This window comes from Mobula hypostoma, chromosome 16 (assembly GCF_963921235.1).
Source record: "Mobula hypostoma chromosome 16, sMobHyp1.1, whole genome shotgun sequence".
NCBI lineage: Eukaryota > Metazoa > Chordata > Chondrichthyes > Myliobatiformes > Myliobatidae > Mobula > Mobula hypostoma.
The window spans coordinates 65932012-65950807 of NC_086112.1; the positions used below are offsets into that span (position 1 = coordinate 65932012).

An 18796-nucleotide genomic window follows, 5' to 3' on the forward strand; every position below is an offset into this window, starting at 1 on the left:
CAATTATGAAAGAAGCACAGCAGCACCTCCACTTTCTTAGAGTTTGCAAATGTTAGCATGACATCTCAAACTTTGACAAACTTCTATTCATGTATATTGACAGGCTGCATCACTTTCTGGTATTAAAATACCAATGTCCTTGAATGGAAAATTCTACAAAAAGTAGTGGACACAGCCCAGTACATCACAGGTAAAGCTCTCCCCACCACTGAGCACATCTAAATGAAATGTCACAGGAAAGCAGCATCCATCATCAGGGACCCCCACCACCCAGGACATGCTACCTTCTCCCTGGTGCCATCAGGAAGAAGGTACAGGAGCTTCAGGGCTCACACCACCAGGTTCAGGAACAGCTATTACCCCTTAACCATCAGGCTCTTGAACCAAAAGAGATAACCTCACTCAACTTCACTGGCCCGGTCATTGAAATTTCCCCACAACCAATGGACTCACTTTCAAGGACTCTTCATCTCATGTTCTCGATATTTATTGCTTATTTGTTTTTTATTATTATTATTTCTTTCTCTTTGTATTTGCATAGTCTGTGTCTCTTGCACACCAGCTGTACACCGAAGTTGATGAGGTCTTTCACTGAATCTACTATGGTTGTTATTCTATTATGTATTTACTGAGTATGCCCACAAGAAATCTCATGGTTGTATATGGTGACATATATGTACTTTGATAATAATTTTACTTTGAACCTTAATTTAAGAGTTAGCCACATAAGTGCCTCTGGAGGTATGTACCGTCGGAACGAGGAAAGTATGGGAAATTTCCTTCCCCATGTTGAATCCAATGGATTCTGACAACAACCTGGTAGTTTCATTGTCCATACGTCAACCTAGCTTTTTATTCCCTAACTTAGACACAGTGGCCACTTTATTAAGTACACCAGCTTGTTGATGTAAGTATCTGATCAGCCAATCATGTGACAGCAACTCAATGCAGACATGGCCCAGAGGTGCCAACTAGTGGAGTGGTGCCACAGCATCAAGCTGGCACTCAGTATCAGTAAGACAAAAGAGCTGATTGTGGACATCAGGAAGGGTAAGACGAAGGAACACATACCAATCCTCATAGAGGGATCACAAGTGGAGAGAGTGGGCAGCTTTGAGTTCCTGGGTGACAAGATCTCTGAGGATCTATCCTAGTCCCAACATATCGATGAAGTTATAAAGAAGGCAAGACAGCAGCTATACTTTATTAGGAGTTTGAAGAGATTTGGCATGTCAACAAATACACTCAAAAACTTCTATAGTTGCACCGTGGAGAGCATTCTGACAGGCTGCATCACTGGTATGGAGCGGCTACTGCACAGGACCAAAAGAAGCTTCAGAAGTTTGTAAGTCTAGTCAGCTCCATCTTGGGTACTAGCCTACAAAGTTCCCAGGACATCTGTAGGGAGCAGTGTCTCAGAAAGGCAGCCCCCATTATTAAGGACCTCCAGCACGCAGGGTATGCCCTTTTCTCACTGATACCATCAGGTAGGAGGTACAGAAGCCTGAAGGCACACACTCAGTGATTCAGGAACAGCTTCTTCCCCTCTGCCATCCACTTCCTAAATGGACATTGAATCTTTGGATACTACCTCACTTTTTTTTTAATATACAGTATTTCTTTAGTTGCACGTTTTTTTAATCTATTCTGTGTATGTAATTGATTTACTTGTTCATTCATTATTATTTTTATTTTTTTTCTCTGCTAGATTATGTATTGCATTGAAATGCTGCTGCCAAGTTAACAAATTTCACATCACATGCCGGTGATAATATACCTGATTCTGATTCTGATTCAACTGATTCAGTTGTTGTTCAGACCAAACATCAGATTGGGGATGAAATGTGATCTATGTGACTTTGACCATGGAATAAATGTTGATGCCAGATGGGGTGGTTTGAGTATCTCAGAAACTTCTGATCTCCTGGGAACTTCACCCACAACAGTCTCTCGAGTTTACAGGGAATGGTGCCAAAAGTGAAATGCTGTGTGCAGCAGCTCTGTGGGTGGAAACACTTTATTAATGAGAGAAGGCCAAGGAGAATGGCCAGACTGGTTCAAGGTGACAGGATGATGAGGCTAACTCATTGGATGAAGTGTTGAATGCACAATGCTTCGAACCTCTACGGCAGCAGGGGACCATCAACATACAGGGCGTACCTAATAAAGTGGCCACTGAGTGTACTTAACTGGGTGAATTTGAATTCTCCAGCTACCATAATGGGAATCAAATTCACATTTCAGGTTCAGTGATTCAGGCCTCTGGATACCAGTCCAATAATCTCATCACTAAGCTACCAGTGACTGAAGGGAACAACAAAGGGGTTACTGTCTGTATGGGTCGGACCCTAGGAAAGTAGTTTAACATGGTATATCACTGGCCACTCAGAATGGATCAGTGGACAGAGAAGATGCCTGCCTTGCTGGTTTTACTGATAAATGAAGAGTAGGAGGTGGATGTGGGGAACAGGGGAAAAGAGTGGGGGGGGAGAAATAAAGGCTCTACAGAAAATTTACTGTGACTTTCCAAACGCTGGCTGTTTTTTTAAGCAAATGCAGTTTCATTATCTTTAAAGGAAAACTAACTCTTTTCAGATTCTAATGTGAATAACTGTGATTTATTTATGAGATTTAAATTATAATGAGACCACATTATAAATTAAGATGAGAATACACAACAATGATACTGCAGGCCTTTTTGTTGTTAACGCGGCTGTTAAGCCATTGATTTGAAACACATTACTGTCCAGATAGTAGTATTGCACATTGCAATGCCTTGACTATTTGTCACTAAACTGCTAACTCACACTAATAGATTTAAATCCTGTCAAAATATTGTATCTTTGACCAGATAGACTGGAAATAGTTAATGTTCAAGTACACTAGTATCAGCTCAGATTCAGATTTACAGTATCATATACATGTTAACTACACTCACCTGCACATCTGTTGAGATGTTCCCACAACCAACGATCTCACTTTAAAGACTCTTTATCTCATGATCTCATTATTTATTGCTATTTATTTATATTTGCATTTGCATAGTTTGTTGTCTTCTGCACTCCAGTTGATCTTTCATTGATCATATTGTAGTTGCTATTCTATAGATTTGCTGAGTATGCCCACAAGAAACTGAATCTCAGGGTTGTATATGGTGCCATATATGTGCTCTAATAGCATTTACATTGACTTTAAACCATTCAGTGAAATGTATCATTTTACGTTAACAACCAACACATCTAAGGGTCTGCTGGGGCAGCCCAGGAGTGTTATTTCCATTTAAATATTTGTGTTGTCCCCTGCAGCATTTATTATTCAGTTGCTAATGTAAAGAAAAATATTGAAAGTATAGAGTCAAAATGATATTATATGAATCACCCACAGGTCTAGAAAGGCTGACTAAGAAAGATACAGTATTTTACAAGTGTGGAACACAACCAGTATAAAAGTAGAAGAAATTATTAGATTACAGAAAAGATTGTAGAAATAGACCGTTGTAAACTAAACAGTAGATAACAGTAGATAATAGGATATATATGTGTTCAGCTAAGGTAGGCCTTTTAGATCCAATATAAAGTGGCTATTTACCGTCCGCAGGAATAAGAGGCTGGGCTGCAAACCAACACAGGAGTAACTGGAAAATCAGCAATAGGGTCATTCAAATGGAAATAAAAGTAAGATATCTGATACCATATATTCTCTATACCAAACTAATTTTTGAACCCATGACACAACAGAGTATCCGTATACAGAACTAACTATCTTACTGCTCTGGATAAGAACAATTTTTATGGGTGAGTTATTGGATCAACTGATTGCAATATATAGTTCAAATCAAAAACAAAATAAATGAGCTGAGTAGCAGAATTTCTCTCAGTGATATTTCTTTCTTGGTTATCAGTACCGTGCCTCGAGCAAAAAAAAGGAAAGGCAGAGCAATCAATTGGGCGATCAATACAGACAGATAATCAAGGTTGAGGGATGAAGCCAAGTTCACTGACAATGAACACTTCCTTCAGTTTCAGTACTTTGAATAAAATAGAGGAAAGCAACAGCTTGCTGAAAATCATTCAATCCAGAGAATCCTTCAGCCTCGCAGTTTCAAGATCACACCATACAATCATTATTTTATTGTCCTATCACCTACAGGGATTAGGGATCTGAGCACATAATCCACACTGACATCGGGCTGAACGAGTGCCACACTGTCAGAAGTGTCAGATGAGAGATTAACCTCAAACTTCGTCTACCTTCTTAGTTTGACATAATATTTCCTGCTCTGAAGAAGGAAGGCGTATACTCTGTATTGTTTAAGATCACATTAACCAAAAAAAATTTTTTAATAGATTGCTGAATAGATCTTATTAATATGTGTAAATTGTTTGTTATATTCTGCAAAGTGCAGCAAGGTCTTTGCAAAGTAGACCATTGGCTGTAAAGTGTCCTGATAATGTGAAATGCTCTACACAGGCACGTCCATCTTCTCTCATCACTCTGTGCAATGACCTGCATCTTCCCATCCTCACTGAACTCGAGCCGGTCGTCTCGCTCGAAAGCAATATTAGAGTGAGGGATATGCCACAGCATGAGGTGATGGATCACGGTGGAATAAAGTTCTGCTGTTGCTGGCACATTCCTGGATGCCCAGTACAATATGTGCCTAATCATACAACCATTTCCCATTCATTCACGATCAAGTCAGTATACAGTCATCAGTATAATGTAAAGCCTCTTTACATTTTATGTTATTTTATTTAAACTGAAAGCACGGTAGCAGCCCTTCCGGCCCAATGACTCGTATGTCATTGGAACATGGGAGGAAGCTGGAGCACTTGGAGGAAACCTACGTGGTCACTGGGAGAGTGTACCAAATCTGTACAGATAGTGGCGGAATCGCACCCATGTCACGTGTTCTGTCATCGTCTTATGCTGCCATGCTGTCCTGATTACACTTAATTATTTTGCAGTAACATCAATATCTTGCTGTGTCGTACTGTTCAATCACACCATGCTCTATTGTACAGCCAATGTGACATTACACAAGTACCACTTCCTTTCTGACTGACACCTGCATTTCTATATATGTCACCATTATACCATAGAATCACACTAGAATGTACTCTCTGTACATTCAGGGCATCTTATTATGTAATCACACTCTTACAGTACCATACCACCTCATAATACAATAGTCAACTTACAATGTAACTTCTATTTGTCTGGCGCTGTGGCAACGTAGCAGTTAGTGCAATGCTATTACAACTCGGTGTGTCGGAGTTCAGAGTTCAGAGTTCGATCCCAGCATCAAGGAGTCTATACGTCCTTCCTGTGGAACACATGGGTTTTCCCTGGTGCTCCAGTTTCCTCCCAAAGACATACTATATTATCATGGCGCCCAGTGATAAAATAGAAGTTATATTGTAAATTGTCCCATGATTAGGTTCGAGTTACATATGCGTTTTCTGGGGCAGAACGGCTCAAAAGGCCAGAAGGGGTTATTCAGTGATGTATCGCAGGATAAATAAATACCCCTCTTGCCTCATCTGACTATATTACAACAACTTACATTTATGGAGTTTCATTACCCGGAGTAGAATTGCCCTAGGTGTTTCAGTAAGTATGTTCCCAGACAAAACTGTAGCAGAGACACATATGAGATATTGGGGCAGACAATCAAACCTTGGTCAGAGATACATTTTAAGTAGCATCCTAGAAGAAGGGTGGGAAAATGGAGAGATGGTCTTAGATGGGGAATTACAGAGCTTAGGAACTTGACAACCAAAAACACAGAGTGACTAAAATTGGGATACCCAGAAGTGTCAAGGTTCTCAGTACCCACGTAGGGAGGAGTGAGCCCTGGAACCATTTGGAAATAAAGCTGAGATTCTGAATCTCAAGGTTGCTGGACTGGGAGACAATGTAAATAGAATTAGCATCGTATTGTGTTGCAATCACTGTCATCCTTTATAACAATCAGCATTTTATCATAAAATCACCAACAGTGGCACAAAAAATTATAGTAGATGGAGGCCATTCAGTCCATCAGATTCTGAATAATAACAATCCAACATGCTCTGCCTTCTCCCATAGCTTTACTCTTCTTATACTTCAAGTACTCATCATTTCCTTCTGAATCTACTTGCACTAACTCTATACTCTGCTGCCTTGTTGCATCTTCCTCTTTGCTCACTTTCTTTCCCTCTCCACAATTTTAAGTCATCTACGTATTTGTAAATGTGACATTTATTCCACTTATCAAAATCATGAAAGTATATTGTGGCAAAACGCTTGAGAGAATACTCATGCATTCCTGCGCGGAGTTTACTACCTGTCAGCCAGTTCACAATCCTCGATTTGCTTACTCTTCTACTCTGTTCCTTTAGAATCCAAACTCCTGGACCCTGTATGCCTTTTACCCATTTTCTCCATCAGATTTGCCATTTTCAATGATTTACAATGTACTCCCACACGTCTCTCACACACACTCTTTACCGCTTCTAGAATTGTGCCCTCTTGTTTACCTTGTCTCTCTATGTTCTTCCTATCAAAACATAAAATCTTTCAGCAATAAATTTCATTAGCCACGTGTCTGCTTACAACACCAGCCTCTCTCTTTGTTCTCTACATTTATCATCCTCCTCCTCACAGTCTGCTAAGCTGCAAAGTTTTCTATCATTCACAGATATGCAAATTGTGCGCTGTATAGTCAAGTCATAGACATACACATAGAGGCCACTTTATTCGGTACCCGCTGTTTCTAATAAAATAGCCGCTGGGAGTACGTTCATGGTCTTCTGCTGCTGTAGTCCATCCACTTCAAGATTCGATGTGTTGTGCGTTCAAAGATGCTTTTCTGCACACCAATGTTGTAACGCGTGATTATTGCGTTACTGTCGCCTTTTTGTCAGCATGATCCATTCTGGCCGTTCTCCTCTGACCCTCCTCATTAACAAGGCGTTTTTGCCCACAGACCAACCGCTCACTGGATGTTTTTAGCTTTTCACAAAACAAAAAACTCTGGAGACTGTTGTGTGTGAAAATCCCAGGGGATCAGTGGTTTCTGAGATATTCAAACCACCCCGTCTGGCACCAACAATCATTCCACGGTGAAAGTCACTCAAATCACATTTTTCCCATTCTGATGTTTGCTCTAAACAGCAAATGAACCTCTTGACCACATCTGCATGCTTTTATGCATTGAGTTGTTGCCTCATGATTGGCTGATTAGATATTTGCATTAATGAATAGGTATATAGGTGTACCTAATAAAGTCCTGATGAAAGGTCTCGGCCATAGATGGTACCTGGCCTGCTGAGCTCCTCCAGCATTTTGTGTGTGTACCTAATAAAGTGGCCACTGAGTCCATGTTTAAGACATATCCGATATTTATCTAAGGGAATCTTTACTGTACAGCTCCCTCCAGTCGAATAAAAAAAATTATTCACTACAATTCTCTGTTTCGACGACTGCCCCTTTTATTCCATGGACCTCAGTCTTGTTGACAAGCCGATTATGTGGCACTTTTTAAGATGCCTTTTGAAAATCTATAAACACCACATCAACCACATTTCCCTTATTGACCCTCTAGAGTGCCTCATCAAAGAGCTCCACCAGATTAGCTTGGCACAATTTGCCTTTCACCAATAAATGCTAATCCACGCACACTTGTTCAAGAGATTGCTGAATTATCATTCCGAAACAGTTCACCTTCACTAAGGATAAGCTGACAGGTTCTATCTGTGTATTATTGTTCAAGCATTTTTATTTTACAGCACCAACAGCTGGCACCATCATGCTCTGAAAGCATCTGACTGTAAAATCACTCACCGTTTATTATACAATAGCACAAACATCATCTTATTGTACCATACTTGATCCTCTTACAGTATAATCACCAGCATGTAAATATAATGTAATCATCATAATATTACTGTCACTCTATCATATAACAATCTCCACCAAACACTGCGAACACCTTGCTGTAATACAACCACTTGAATCAGCTTAACGTACCATCACCACCTTACAATACTACCACACAGCCTAGCTTATGGTACAATCATCACAACCCCCTCCAGCTCTGCAACCTTTCAAGAAATCTGCAATCTTCCGTTTTTCGCCACCTGAATATTACCACTATAGTAAAACTTCCTGAAGCTCTGGACTCTCTGCCATTCGTTCCGTTTAAAAATATTCCTTTAAACCTCGAGTTGCAGAATCATGTAGCCAGTCATGAGGCCCTTTGAGACAACCTGTCCATGCCAATTGCGTAGCCCAGAAAGCTAGTCGCACCTGCCTACATTTGGCCCACAGCCTTCTAGACCTCCACGTCCATATTCTTATCTAGGTGCCTTATAAATGGTGATAATGTATCTCCATCAACCACTATTTCTGGTAGCTCATTCCAAATAGGTCTTTGAATAAGTTTTGACCTCCTGTCTGAAGGAAGAGTATCATATTCTGGTGTATAATTATTGTAATAGAGTGCCTTCAGACATTTTACATTAAGGCTACCATATAGACATAATTTGTTATTGTTTTCCTGCAACAGCCTCATTCTCTTCCTGCAGAATCAACAACAATATTCACCTTACTTGCAGTCACAGATATCATCTTATATCATCATATCCGGACTTCTTACCATATAATCAATTTTACTTTTTAATCTTTGATGGCATTAACAGCACTTATTGCTCACCTCTTACATACTCTGATAAGTGTCGAGCTGAGCACTTCATCAATTCCTGCTGCCCGGTTGGTGAAGATATTCCTGGCGCAATTAAAAAAGAATGCAGGATTTTGACTTAAATGTGATGAAGGAAATGAGATGTATTTCTTTGTTAGGCTGTGTTTCCTGGAGGAATGGTGTTTCCTGCCATTACCTGCAAACTGATATAAGTTGTATATTTTGCATGGTCTCATCTCTGGAGCTTCTGGACAGTAAAGACGCCTATGTTAGACTTTTGTTTACTGACTACATCTCTGCCTTCAATACTATAATTCCAAGCAAACTCATCTCCAGACTTCTAGACCTGGGATGCAACACCTCCCTTTGCAACTGGATTTTGTTCCTGACCGACGGCCTGCAATCAGGATAGGCAAGGATAGGCAGCACCGTCTGTGCCACGATTATCCTAAGCACTGATGACCCTCGAGGCTGCATCCTCTGCCCCCTACTCTACTCCCTGTACACTCGTGGCTGTGTGGCCAGGTTCTGCTCTAACCACATCTACAGGTTTGCTGGTGATACCACCATACTGAGCCGTATCTCAAATAACTATGAATCAGAGTATGGGGAGAAGACAGAGAACTTAATAACATGGTGTCCTGCCCCTCGATATCAGCAAAACAAATGCACTGGTCGCTGTCTTCAAAAAAGGGGGTCCATGCACATGCACCCGTTTATTTCGATGATGCTGAGGCCAAGAGGGTTAAGAGCTTCAGCTTCCAAGGAGACATCAACACAAGCAGCCTGTCCTGGTCCAACCACGTAGACTCCACTGCAGAGGAAACTCACCAATGCCTCTACTTCCTCAGGAGGCTAAAGAAATAGGGCATGACCCCGTCAACCCTTACCAATTTTTATCAGTGCACCTTACAAAGCATTCTGCTTGCGCGCATCACATATTGGCGTGGCAGCTGATCTGCCCGTGACGGCCAGAAACTGCAGAGAGTTGAAGACACAGCTTAACACGTCACAGAAATCAGCCTCACTCCATGGGAGTCCATCTATATTTCTCACTGACTCAGCACACTAGCCAACAGGATCAAGGAACCCACCCACCCTGGGCATTCCCTCTTCCGCCCTCTCCAATCAGACACAAGATTCAAAAGTCTGAAAGCCCATACCCTCAGGCTCAAGGTCAGCTTCTACCCCACTACTAGACTATTGAATGGTTCCCTGGGGCAATAAGCTGGGTCTGTGACCTCACTATCGACTGTTATGGCCTTGCACATCACCGTCTGTCTGTGCTGCACTTTCTCTGTAGCTGGTACGCTTTACTCTGCACTCTGTTATTGTTTTACCTTGTACTACCTCAGCGCACTGTATGAACAGTATGCAACGCAAGCTTTTCACTGGACCTTGATACATGTAACAATAATAAATCAATTCCAGATCAACGAAGGCGTGGGAAGTTCCATCGTGCACTTTCTGAACAAACCACGCTGCAGCTATTGTGTACCAGTAGTGGAGTTACTGACTCTTGGGCTGCCTTGGGCCTGGGTGCTGTTCAATTTCCTCTTGTGCTGCACTCATTCAGCAAATGGTAAAATTCTATCACGCTCCAGACTTACGCCTGTTGATGGTGGCACAGCTTTCGGAACTCAGGAATGAGTCAATTACCTGATCTAGTTAAGCTCGACCACTGTGGAAGGAAGGTTTGTAGCACGGAGTGTGAAGGGCAGTTGGTCAGGCTTTCCTTCCTTACTGAAAAGTCCCACCTGCACTTGGGCGGCTCTGATGTTTCTTGTCATTTACCATGTCAAAATCTAGATGTATATGGAATGAACTACCTGAGGAAGTGGCTGAGGCAGGTGCGTTAACAACATTTAAAAGGCACCTGGACAAGTTCATAGATAGAAAAGGTTTATGAGCCAAAGACAGGCAAATATAACTGGTTTCGATGGATAATTGATCATCATGGATTATAAAATCAGAGCAGAAGGATTCACCACGTGAGGGTACAGTTTTAGGATATTGGCGAAAGAACCAAACCTCATTCAATGTAAAGGCCTTCTCAACTGATTGTTAGAGTCTAAAATACAATGTCTTGGGTTGGTAGAAAAAGTCAAATATCAACCGGCTGAACTGCTCTTCATGTAGGTCAGGAAGTCTTGATAGACTAAACTCTTTTATAAAGCAACACACAAAATGCTGGAAGCATCTATGGAAATTAACAGAGAGTTGACATTTCAGGCCGAGACCCTTCTTCAGGACTCAGCCCGGCTCGCGGCCCAAACCGTTGACTATCTATTCAGTTACATCGATGCTGCCTGACCTGCTGAGTTCCTCCAGCATATTGTGTGTGAGTTGCTCTGGATTTCCAGCATCTGCAGACTTTCTTGTGTTTATGATTTATACTCTTTCATGATTCTTTTACATCTAATCAAAATGGTGCAAAATTATATTCTCACTTGGAGATCACTACTGTTTCATAATGCAAATATTTACAGTATCGTGAACTGCAAGAACACGTTTGCTGCAATGTCAATTTACTGTATAAACTGAATCATAATGTACAATCACCTACCACCCCAATTGTACATTCACCATCCAGTCAGCATATTCTAACATTCAGTATCATTGGACAAAATACTTACTGTATATCTTAAGCAATATCAAAAAAAATCTCTAGTCATTAGTGCATAATAATTTATGGAATCTTGATTCAAGGTAAAAACTTCCTTGTCAGCTGATAGTTAGGAACTGGGAAAAGTCAATTAAGAACTGAGATTGGTTTAAATTATACAGCAACAAATTCAGCATTGTTTGGGAAACACTGAACTATGATAAGCGCTAGAACAGTATCAGCTCTTTCTTTTTACTGAATAATTATCTAATTGTGTAGTTGTTTATGAGAAAATAAAATGCATTGGTTTGGCATCTTTCACGGCCTCAGGAAGTCACCAAGCACGTTGAAGTTAATTAAGAGAAGCTGATCTACACACAAGCTCCCAGAGATTCCATTGTGTGATCATTTTCAGATGATTCATTTATTGTTGGCTGAGAAATAAATATTTCATGAAGGCATAGGAGAAAAGTCCCTTGTTTATCTTTGAAATGCTGATATGGTATTTTGCTGCAATCCAAGAGACGAAAGACACCTAGTTTAATGTTTTATCAGAATATTGGAATTTCCAACCATATATCACCTCTGCACTGGAGTATTTGCTTAGTTTTAGCACCAGTGAGTGGACCGAGATAATAATCCGCAACCTTTCGAGTAAGGGGCAAGAGAGTCAACACTAAACTAGGGCTGACACTGATCATCTTTCTGCACTATCAATTACATCAGCTTGCCATAAAAAATTATCATTTGCATATAGCCTAATGTGGTTGTAAAACCGAAGCAGAATCTATTTTTTTCTCCAACCTAATTTCTGGGTCCCTTCCTGTCTTCTCAATTATCTGTTTCCTGACCATCAGACAGACTATAGCAGCTGTTTGCCACAGTCCCTGTTTAATGACTCCACTCTGACCCTAATCAGCAGGCTAATGAAACAAACTTTACCTAGCTCATGTTGATTACTGGCCTGTTGTCCTACAGAGTTAGCAAAATCAGCCGGTTTAAATGATCACAGCACTGGGAATCGTCATATCAGCTACTTGGGAAAGGAAGGACCTGAGGTTGTTTAAACTCACTGGTTATTGACCAGAGTGTTTCAGGAAAAGCCCATCACTGCCAAGACACAGAGACTCAGCCATATCAGATCCAGGATCGTAGTCCATTGCTACTTCTACTTCCGGCAGTCAAAGAATAATCTATCTTGTCATCAGTATTACTCACTAACAAGAGATTTGTTCTACTACCAGCTTGCTTCTCAATTCATTGCTTATGTTTTAAAACCTTTCTTTTTAGGTCAGTTACGAGTAGATGAGTTTAACCTCAACCAGATCCATGGGCACAACCCTTCCCATCACTGAGGAGGCAGTGCCTCAGGACGTCACCGTCAGTCAATGAAGACCTTCACATCCAAAGCAAGCCCTCTTCACTTCACAACTAGTGGGGACGTGGTACCTTTAGAACCACACTCAACATTTTAAGTACAGCTTCTTCCCCTCCACTCCCAGATTTCTGAATGGTCCATGAACCTATGAACACTGCCCCATTATTCATCTTTCGCTTTATCTATTCATTCTTGTAACTTATGGTAATTTTATGCTTTGCACTGTACTGCTGCTGCAAAATAACAAATTTCACATCCTATGTCAGTCCAGTCCAGTCCAGTTTCATCCGATCCACATGAAGGGTCTTGACCCAAAATGTTGACTCTCCATTTTTCCTCTACAGATGCTGCCTGACCCAATGTGCCCCTCCAGCTTTTTGTGTGTTATTCAGTTCCACTGCTTAATTTATGAACTATTCCTCTTCCCCCACCCCCATCCTTGTTTGGACTAATCCCCAACACTGTCTGGATTAGTCATCTTCCCTTTTGCCCATCCAAACATCAATTATTCCACCTCCTCTCTCCCTGTTCTTTGCCCGGAATTCCAATCCCTCCTAATCCCCCCCAATGGTTGGCACTGTGGTCACTAATTCCCTCCTAAACCCTGCCTGGATTACTCGATTTCTCCTTCTTCAACTGCTGTTCCTAATACTGTATTCTGTCACCCTCCCTCATCCTGGATGAGGTTATTATGTTTCAGCCATCAGCTCTCCATTCGCGTGTACACCTACACAAACAATCATAGCTGGATATGTTCTCTCTTCCCACATTCTAATCATTATTCTATCTCTGTCCCTATATTCCTTCAGCAACCACTCACACAGGTCTACAAGTGAATATTCACTAAACGTCCACATGAGTCAAACATCTGGAGATCAGACCAACAGCCAATTGGTAGGTAGTCTGTTTATAATTATCTAGGTAAGCCCATGTGTATAGGAACGATGGGACATCCTTGTTCCATGCTAGTTTCTTCACCCACTACTGAGGTGACCCACCTTCTCCCCATTCACATCAGGCTCCTGCATAGCAAAGCACTCCCTAAGACTCCCTAGCACTGTGTGAAATTCCTGGCATTTCATGATCTTGACTGGTCACCAATTCCTGGCACTTTATAAGGAGAAAGCCTTGAACAAACAGTGGCTGCAAAGTTGCTTGAATCACTCAAATATGAAGTGAAATAAGTAAAGAATAAGACAACCGAAGAATCATTACCATGGAGCAATGCATTTCCTCATTTAGTCAAGTTACTTATCCTTGCTACAATGCAGGAGGAGGCCATTCAGGCTCTTTGCAGAGCAATGCTATCACTCCCTTGCTCTCTGCTTATTCCCATGTACCTTTGCAGCTTTTTTTTCTTCCTGAAGCTCATCAGCATCCCATCGACTTACCTGCCACTTACCTACACTACAAGGTATCTTACTCTGAATAATCAATTATCAGTTCAACTTCAAGAGGTGGGAGGAAAATAGAGCCCCAAGCAGAAATCACAGTCACAGGAAGTACATGAAAATTCCACACAGCTAGTACCCAAGATCGGGGCGGAATCCACGTCTACTCCACTGCACCACCCCTGGAGTCCCATGAACTGGACTTTTTGTTAGATCTTCCATAATCTTAGGAAAAATTCAAATTCCTGTTCAAGGTTCCATACCTTGTGGATTATTAATGGCAGGTTTGATGTTACCTCTAAGCTAAGTCCTGTGTATCAAAAATAATAGAAGAATTCAGTTGAGTTGATGGAGAGAAATTAGTTCCTCTGGTAAAGGAATCTTTATCAGAATCCAATACCTTAAAATTAGGCTTGGGCTTTTGGGATTGAAATCAGGAAGCACTTCTTCACGCAAAGAATAGTGGAAATCAAGATCTCGCTTCCCTTAGAAGATTATGTATACTTGGATGACAAGACTGCAGTCCTGAAACAAAGGGGTTTTATTGAAGAAAGGTACTGAGAAACATGGAATAAAAAATGGCAAACAGAATTAGGGTAGGGATTGGTCTAATCTGACAGACAGTGGAATAGATTCAAGATGATGAATGACATATCTGTGGCCCAGTATAAACTATTTATCTCCTTTATATGTCTAATATATTCTCTGTGAGGCCCTGTGGTGTTTGAGTTTGAAATTGTGTCTTCTTTTAAAAGTTGAAATCACCCACGTCTGTGTTGTGCCTAAGAACATATCTGCCCATCACTTCACTTCATTTATTTAAACCCTCGCCTGTATATGCCCATCACATTGGTGTTTTGTAAATAATTCTATTCCACTTGCGCTCTGAAATGATGTTCTGATCTTACACGAGATCACTGTTGTTTTTTTTCTCTCTGGCTATTTAGTTGCTATTGTAGTGATGGAAGAATAATTCAGACATAGTCTTGGAAGTTTATCGAAGAGAGTTACATTTCAGTTCATTCAAGAGGAGGTTGTATGGTGGTGTTTCTCTCACCTGCTCAGATTTGATCTGCTCTGTAGTTGTGAAGATATCTGAGTAGTGCTGTCTTTCAAAGACTCTGTCTAACACTTCTAGCTGTTGCTGTGTGAAGAGCTCGCCACGCATCTGCTTCCGCAGAAAATCCCTGCTCGGGTGGGAGTGTCCATTGTGCATTGGATTTTCCTGAGCACCTTTACAAAAGAGACACGAAAAAGACTTAGCAAAGTGTGTTAGAGGTGCCTGGGAAAAACAAAATAACAAATGCAGTGATGGACTACTGTCAGATAATTCTTCTTTAAACAACTTCAAAATAAGTGTTTTGCAGATTTACTTGCAGATGCATTTACTTAAACTGCGAGAGATATGTGATTGACTCACTATGAGGAGCCTGTTACCACGTCTGTTAAATTTCAAAATTTATCATCTATCAACCAGATTTAATTTTCAGCCATCAAATATGCAAATATTCTAAAGCATTTAACAGCTGGAAAAATTGTTTCTGTTGCTAAATATTATACAGCACAGTTTGAAAAATGTGAGGAACAACAGGAGACTTAAAGATTATGGTGAATGAATTAAAGTCATTGCCTTATTGTAAATTGTTTAAATTTAAGTATGAAAACGCCACTAGAATCCTGTGGCTTTCACATTCAGATTCTAGTTGTTTAATCTTCATTTCCTTCACATGTACTAATTCTCACATCACAATTCTGACTTTTCAAGCCCCTAAATTCAAAGGCAGATTTTCTGTTGTGTTCAAGGGCCTTCAGTTATAAAAGTAAAACTGATGCAATTTTGACAGTTCTGTAAAACCAGACGCTGTCCCTCTCATCCCCACAGAAATCACCACTCACTGATCAAAATAAATCATATATTTTTCTAAAGGTAGAAGAAAGAAAAATAAAAAAGTTTTATGATCATATCTTAGCTATATATCCATTTATTCCTTATATTTTGAAGTAAGATCATTATATTTCCTCCAAGATGGTTACATTTTTTTCTGTAAATCGACCCGAGTAAAAGATAAATCAACAGAGTTCCAAAAATACTTTCCATTTGTCAAAGATATCAGCCCATTTCAGTCATACTGATGGAGTTTCAGTTCTGTCTCCATTACAGAGTAGGCAGCTGGACTCCAGGGCTGCCTGGAGTAGATTATATTCCCTATAAGATGGTCACCGATATGTGATCTTCAACCTCTATTGATTGACCAATTTCACAAGCAAAGACTGGTGAAATGAAGCTGAAATGAACATCATGCTTTAACTCATTGAACCTATCAGGCCTGACTTAATCTGGCTGTCCACTCTCTTTGATAGAATTCAATTGATCAATCATGTTTTGGTGATAGTACCATTTCACTGGTTTATTGCTTCTTCATTTCAAAGCTTGACCTTTAAGATACGTTTGGACGAGCTCCATACTCCTTGGATATACAGAGATCAGTTATTTCAATACATATTTCTAATGATACATGTGCCCGTTTACAGTACACCAATTGGATGTGCCTGATCCTTCGCCCTACCCCCACACTTTTACTTTAATAAAATAATGAGCTAGTTTTCATTTTTCTCCAGATCTGGTTTCCAGCTCAGAACTGTGATCTGTGATCACAGTTCCCTCGGTATCTTATAGTAACTGGGAGTTCAGCTCCCAACAGTAGCTATCTTTCAAACTCATCTTCTCAAAAATAACAGTGAATTTTCATGCCCTTTTAACAATGCCATTATTGCATAAGGTACACAGTCACCTGGCTTACCTAATCAAGAACACATGCATGAAACGTTCCATATCTCCAGTTACATTATTCACAAAAATACTGCATGAAATATTTCACAATTGCCAACCTTGGACCTGAAAAAGCTCTGAGGGGTTTCTCCCTTCATTTCATCCTCAGTTGGTGGGGGGGAGAGTGAATTTTGACAAGAGCAGACACACACCTGTATATAAGGACTGACAACAGGAAACAGAAATGATAATACTGTCTGATAGCCAGCAGGTAATTTTGCCACTGTCCACCCAAACTCCCAGAAAAGTCACCTGGTGTGCCATTTTAAGACGTTAACGTCCTTCTCAAATGGCCTCAGAGTCAGCTTGTGCAGCAATGCTGAAAGGCAGACAATCCCAGACTCCTGCCTCAGTCAGTTCTGGCCAAACATCAGACTCACAGGGGGAGAGAGCAGCCAGACACACGAAAGACATGAAATGGAAGCGACACCAGGGTGCGTAATTTCACTGGAAAATTAATGATCCCGATGTTGACATTCTCTGGATCTTTTGTTATAAACATTTGTGTACACACACACTCTGTTGATCCTTCAGGGACAATAACATCCTTTATTATAGAGTCATAGAGACATACAGCATCAAAACTGGACATTCAGACCACCAACTCCACGCTGACTATAAACGCCAATGTACAGTAATCCTACATTAATCATGCATTTTATTCCGTCCACATTCTCAACGATTCCTCACTGATTTGGCCCCTCACCTGCGCTCTAAGACTAGAGGGAAATTATGGTGGTGAATTAATCTACCACAAAAAAATGTTTAAAATTAATAATTCACAACCGGTACAATTAATGGCCTGGTCTCCAGATGAGGTTTTCTTAACATACTGTGAGAGTAACTCAGTTCCTCTTCTCCACTCTGAGTCTCAGCACTAGCTGTTGCCTTTCTAGATTTGGATCTGGAGTACTTGGTAGTGTCTAAAAGTCCCACCACCAGCTCTCTACTCATCTGCCTGCGGTCAGAGCACGATGCTGTCAATGTCCACCTCATTACCAACAACTTTAAACACAGGAGCAACTGCTGTACGCCAATGTACGCGCATTTGGGCCTCTGTGGAGTCCGAGTGGAAAGTCCAGGCGCTTTCAGGTGGGTAGTGAGGGTTGTGGTGGGTGGGTGGAGGGGGTTTGCCCTCACAATGCTGGCACATGGTGTATCTAGTGCTTATGTAAAGTTAAGCGACAATACTAAGGCAGCCGCTAGCACCACTGCAGATCCTGACGTGCCTCGGAAAAGAGGATTACTAATGAAGAGCTGCCAGCAGCTCTACCACTGAGGTAGCCACACAATAAGTATTACAGTCTCTATATGCAGTGTTAACACACTCTGAGCGCTTTGGAAGGAGTTAAAGAAGCTATCCTGTCACATCTCCCACTGTCAGCAAAGTGTCTCTTTGTAAAGGCGCCCATGCATCAGAATACAGCATTGAATGCCTAGCTATACTGCGAGTGTTCAACTACCTGCACCCGAAAGCCCCAGCCTGTGCTATAAGGGAGGGAATAGGTGGTGCACAATGGGTAACGTCAGTAGGGGTGCAGCTTGTGCCAGAAGATGATTAGATGCTCTGAAATGAATTACACACACAGGTTTTGAGAGAATTCTCAGTTTTTGAGACAAGTTGGACATGAAACTAATAATAAGTCACGTTCAGAATACCATAAGACCATAAGATATAGGAGCAGAAGTAGGCCATTGTTCAGCTGGGACAAATAAAAACTTCACTTCAGTGAAATGTACAGATCACATTTCAGCAAGTGTTTCTCCCTACCTACGGAGCTGGGCAGAGTGGATCTGTGCTGAAAACCTATGACGTACATCTCTGAACAACAGCGTTTACAACAAGAGTCAGAACTGAACAAAATGAAAACCCTTGTTCAATGCTGTGTTCAGGTAGGGCTCTCAT

At 41.0% G+C, this 18796-nt stretch overlaps 1 protein-coding gene across 2 annotated transcripts in view; it reads right to left on the bottom strand.

The window, feature by feature from the left end:
• The window catches only part of pax5 (paired box 5), a 250032-nt gene that overhangs the window by 131171 nt on the left and 100065 nt on the right, over nt 1-18796 (bottom strand). For both annotated transcript variants that reach the window (XM_063069223.1, XM_063069222.1), the window contains one exon: nt 15118-15293. In XM_063069223.1, coding sequence (XP_062925293.1) covers nt 15118-15293 — 176 coding nt within the window. The remainder of the gene's footprint in view (nt 1-15117; nt 15294-18796) is intronic.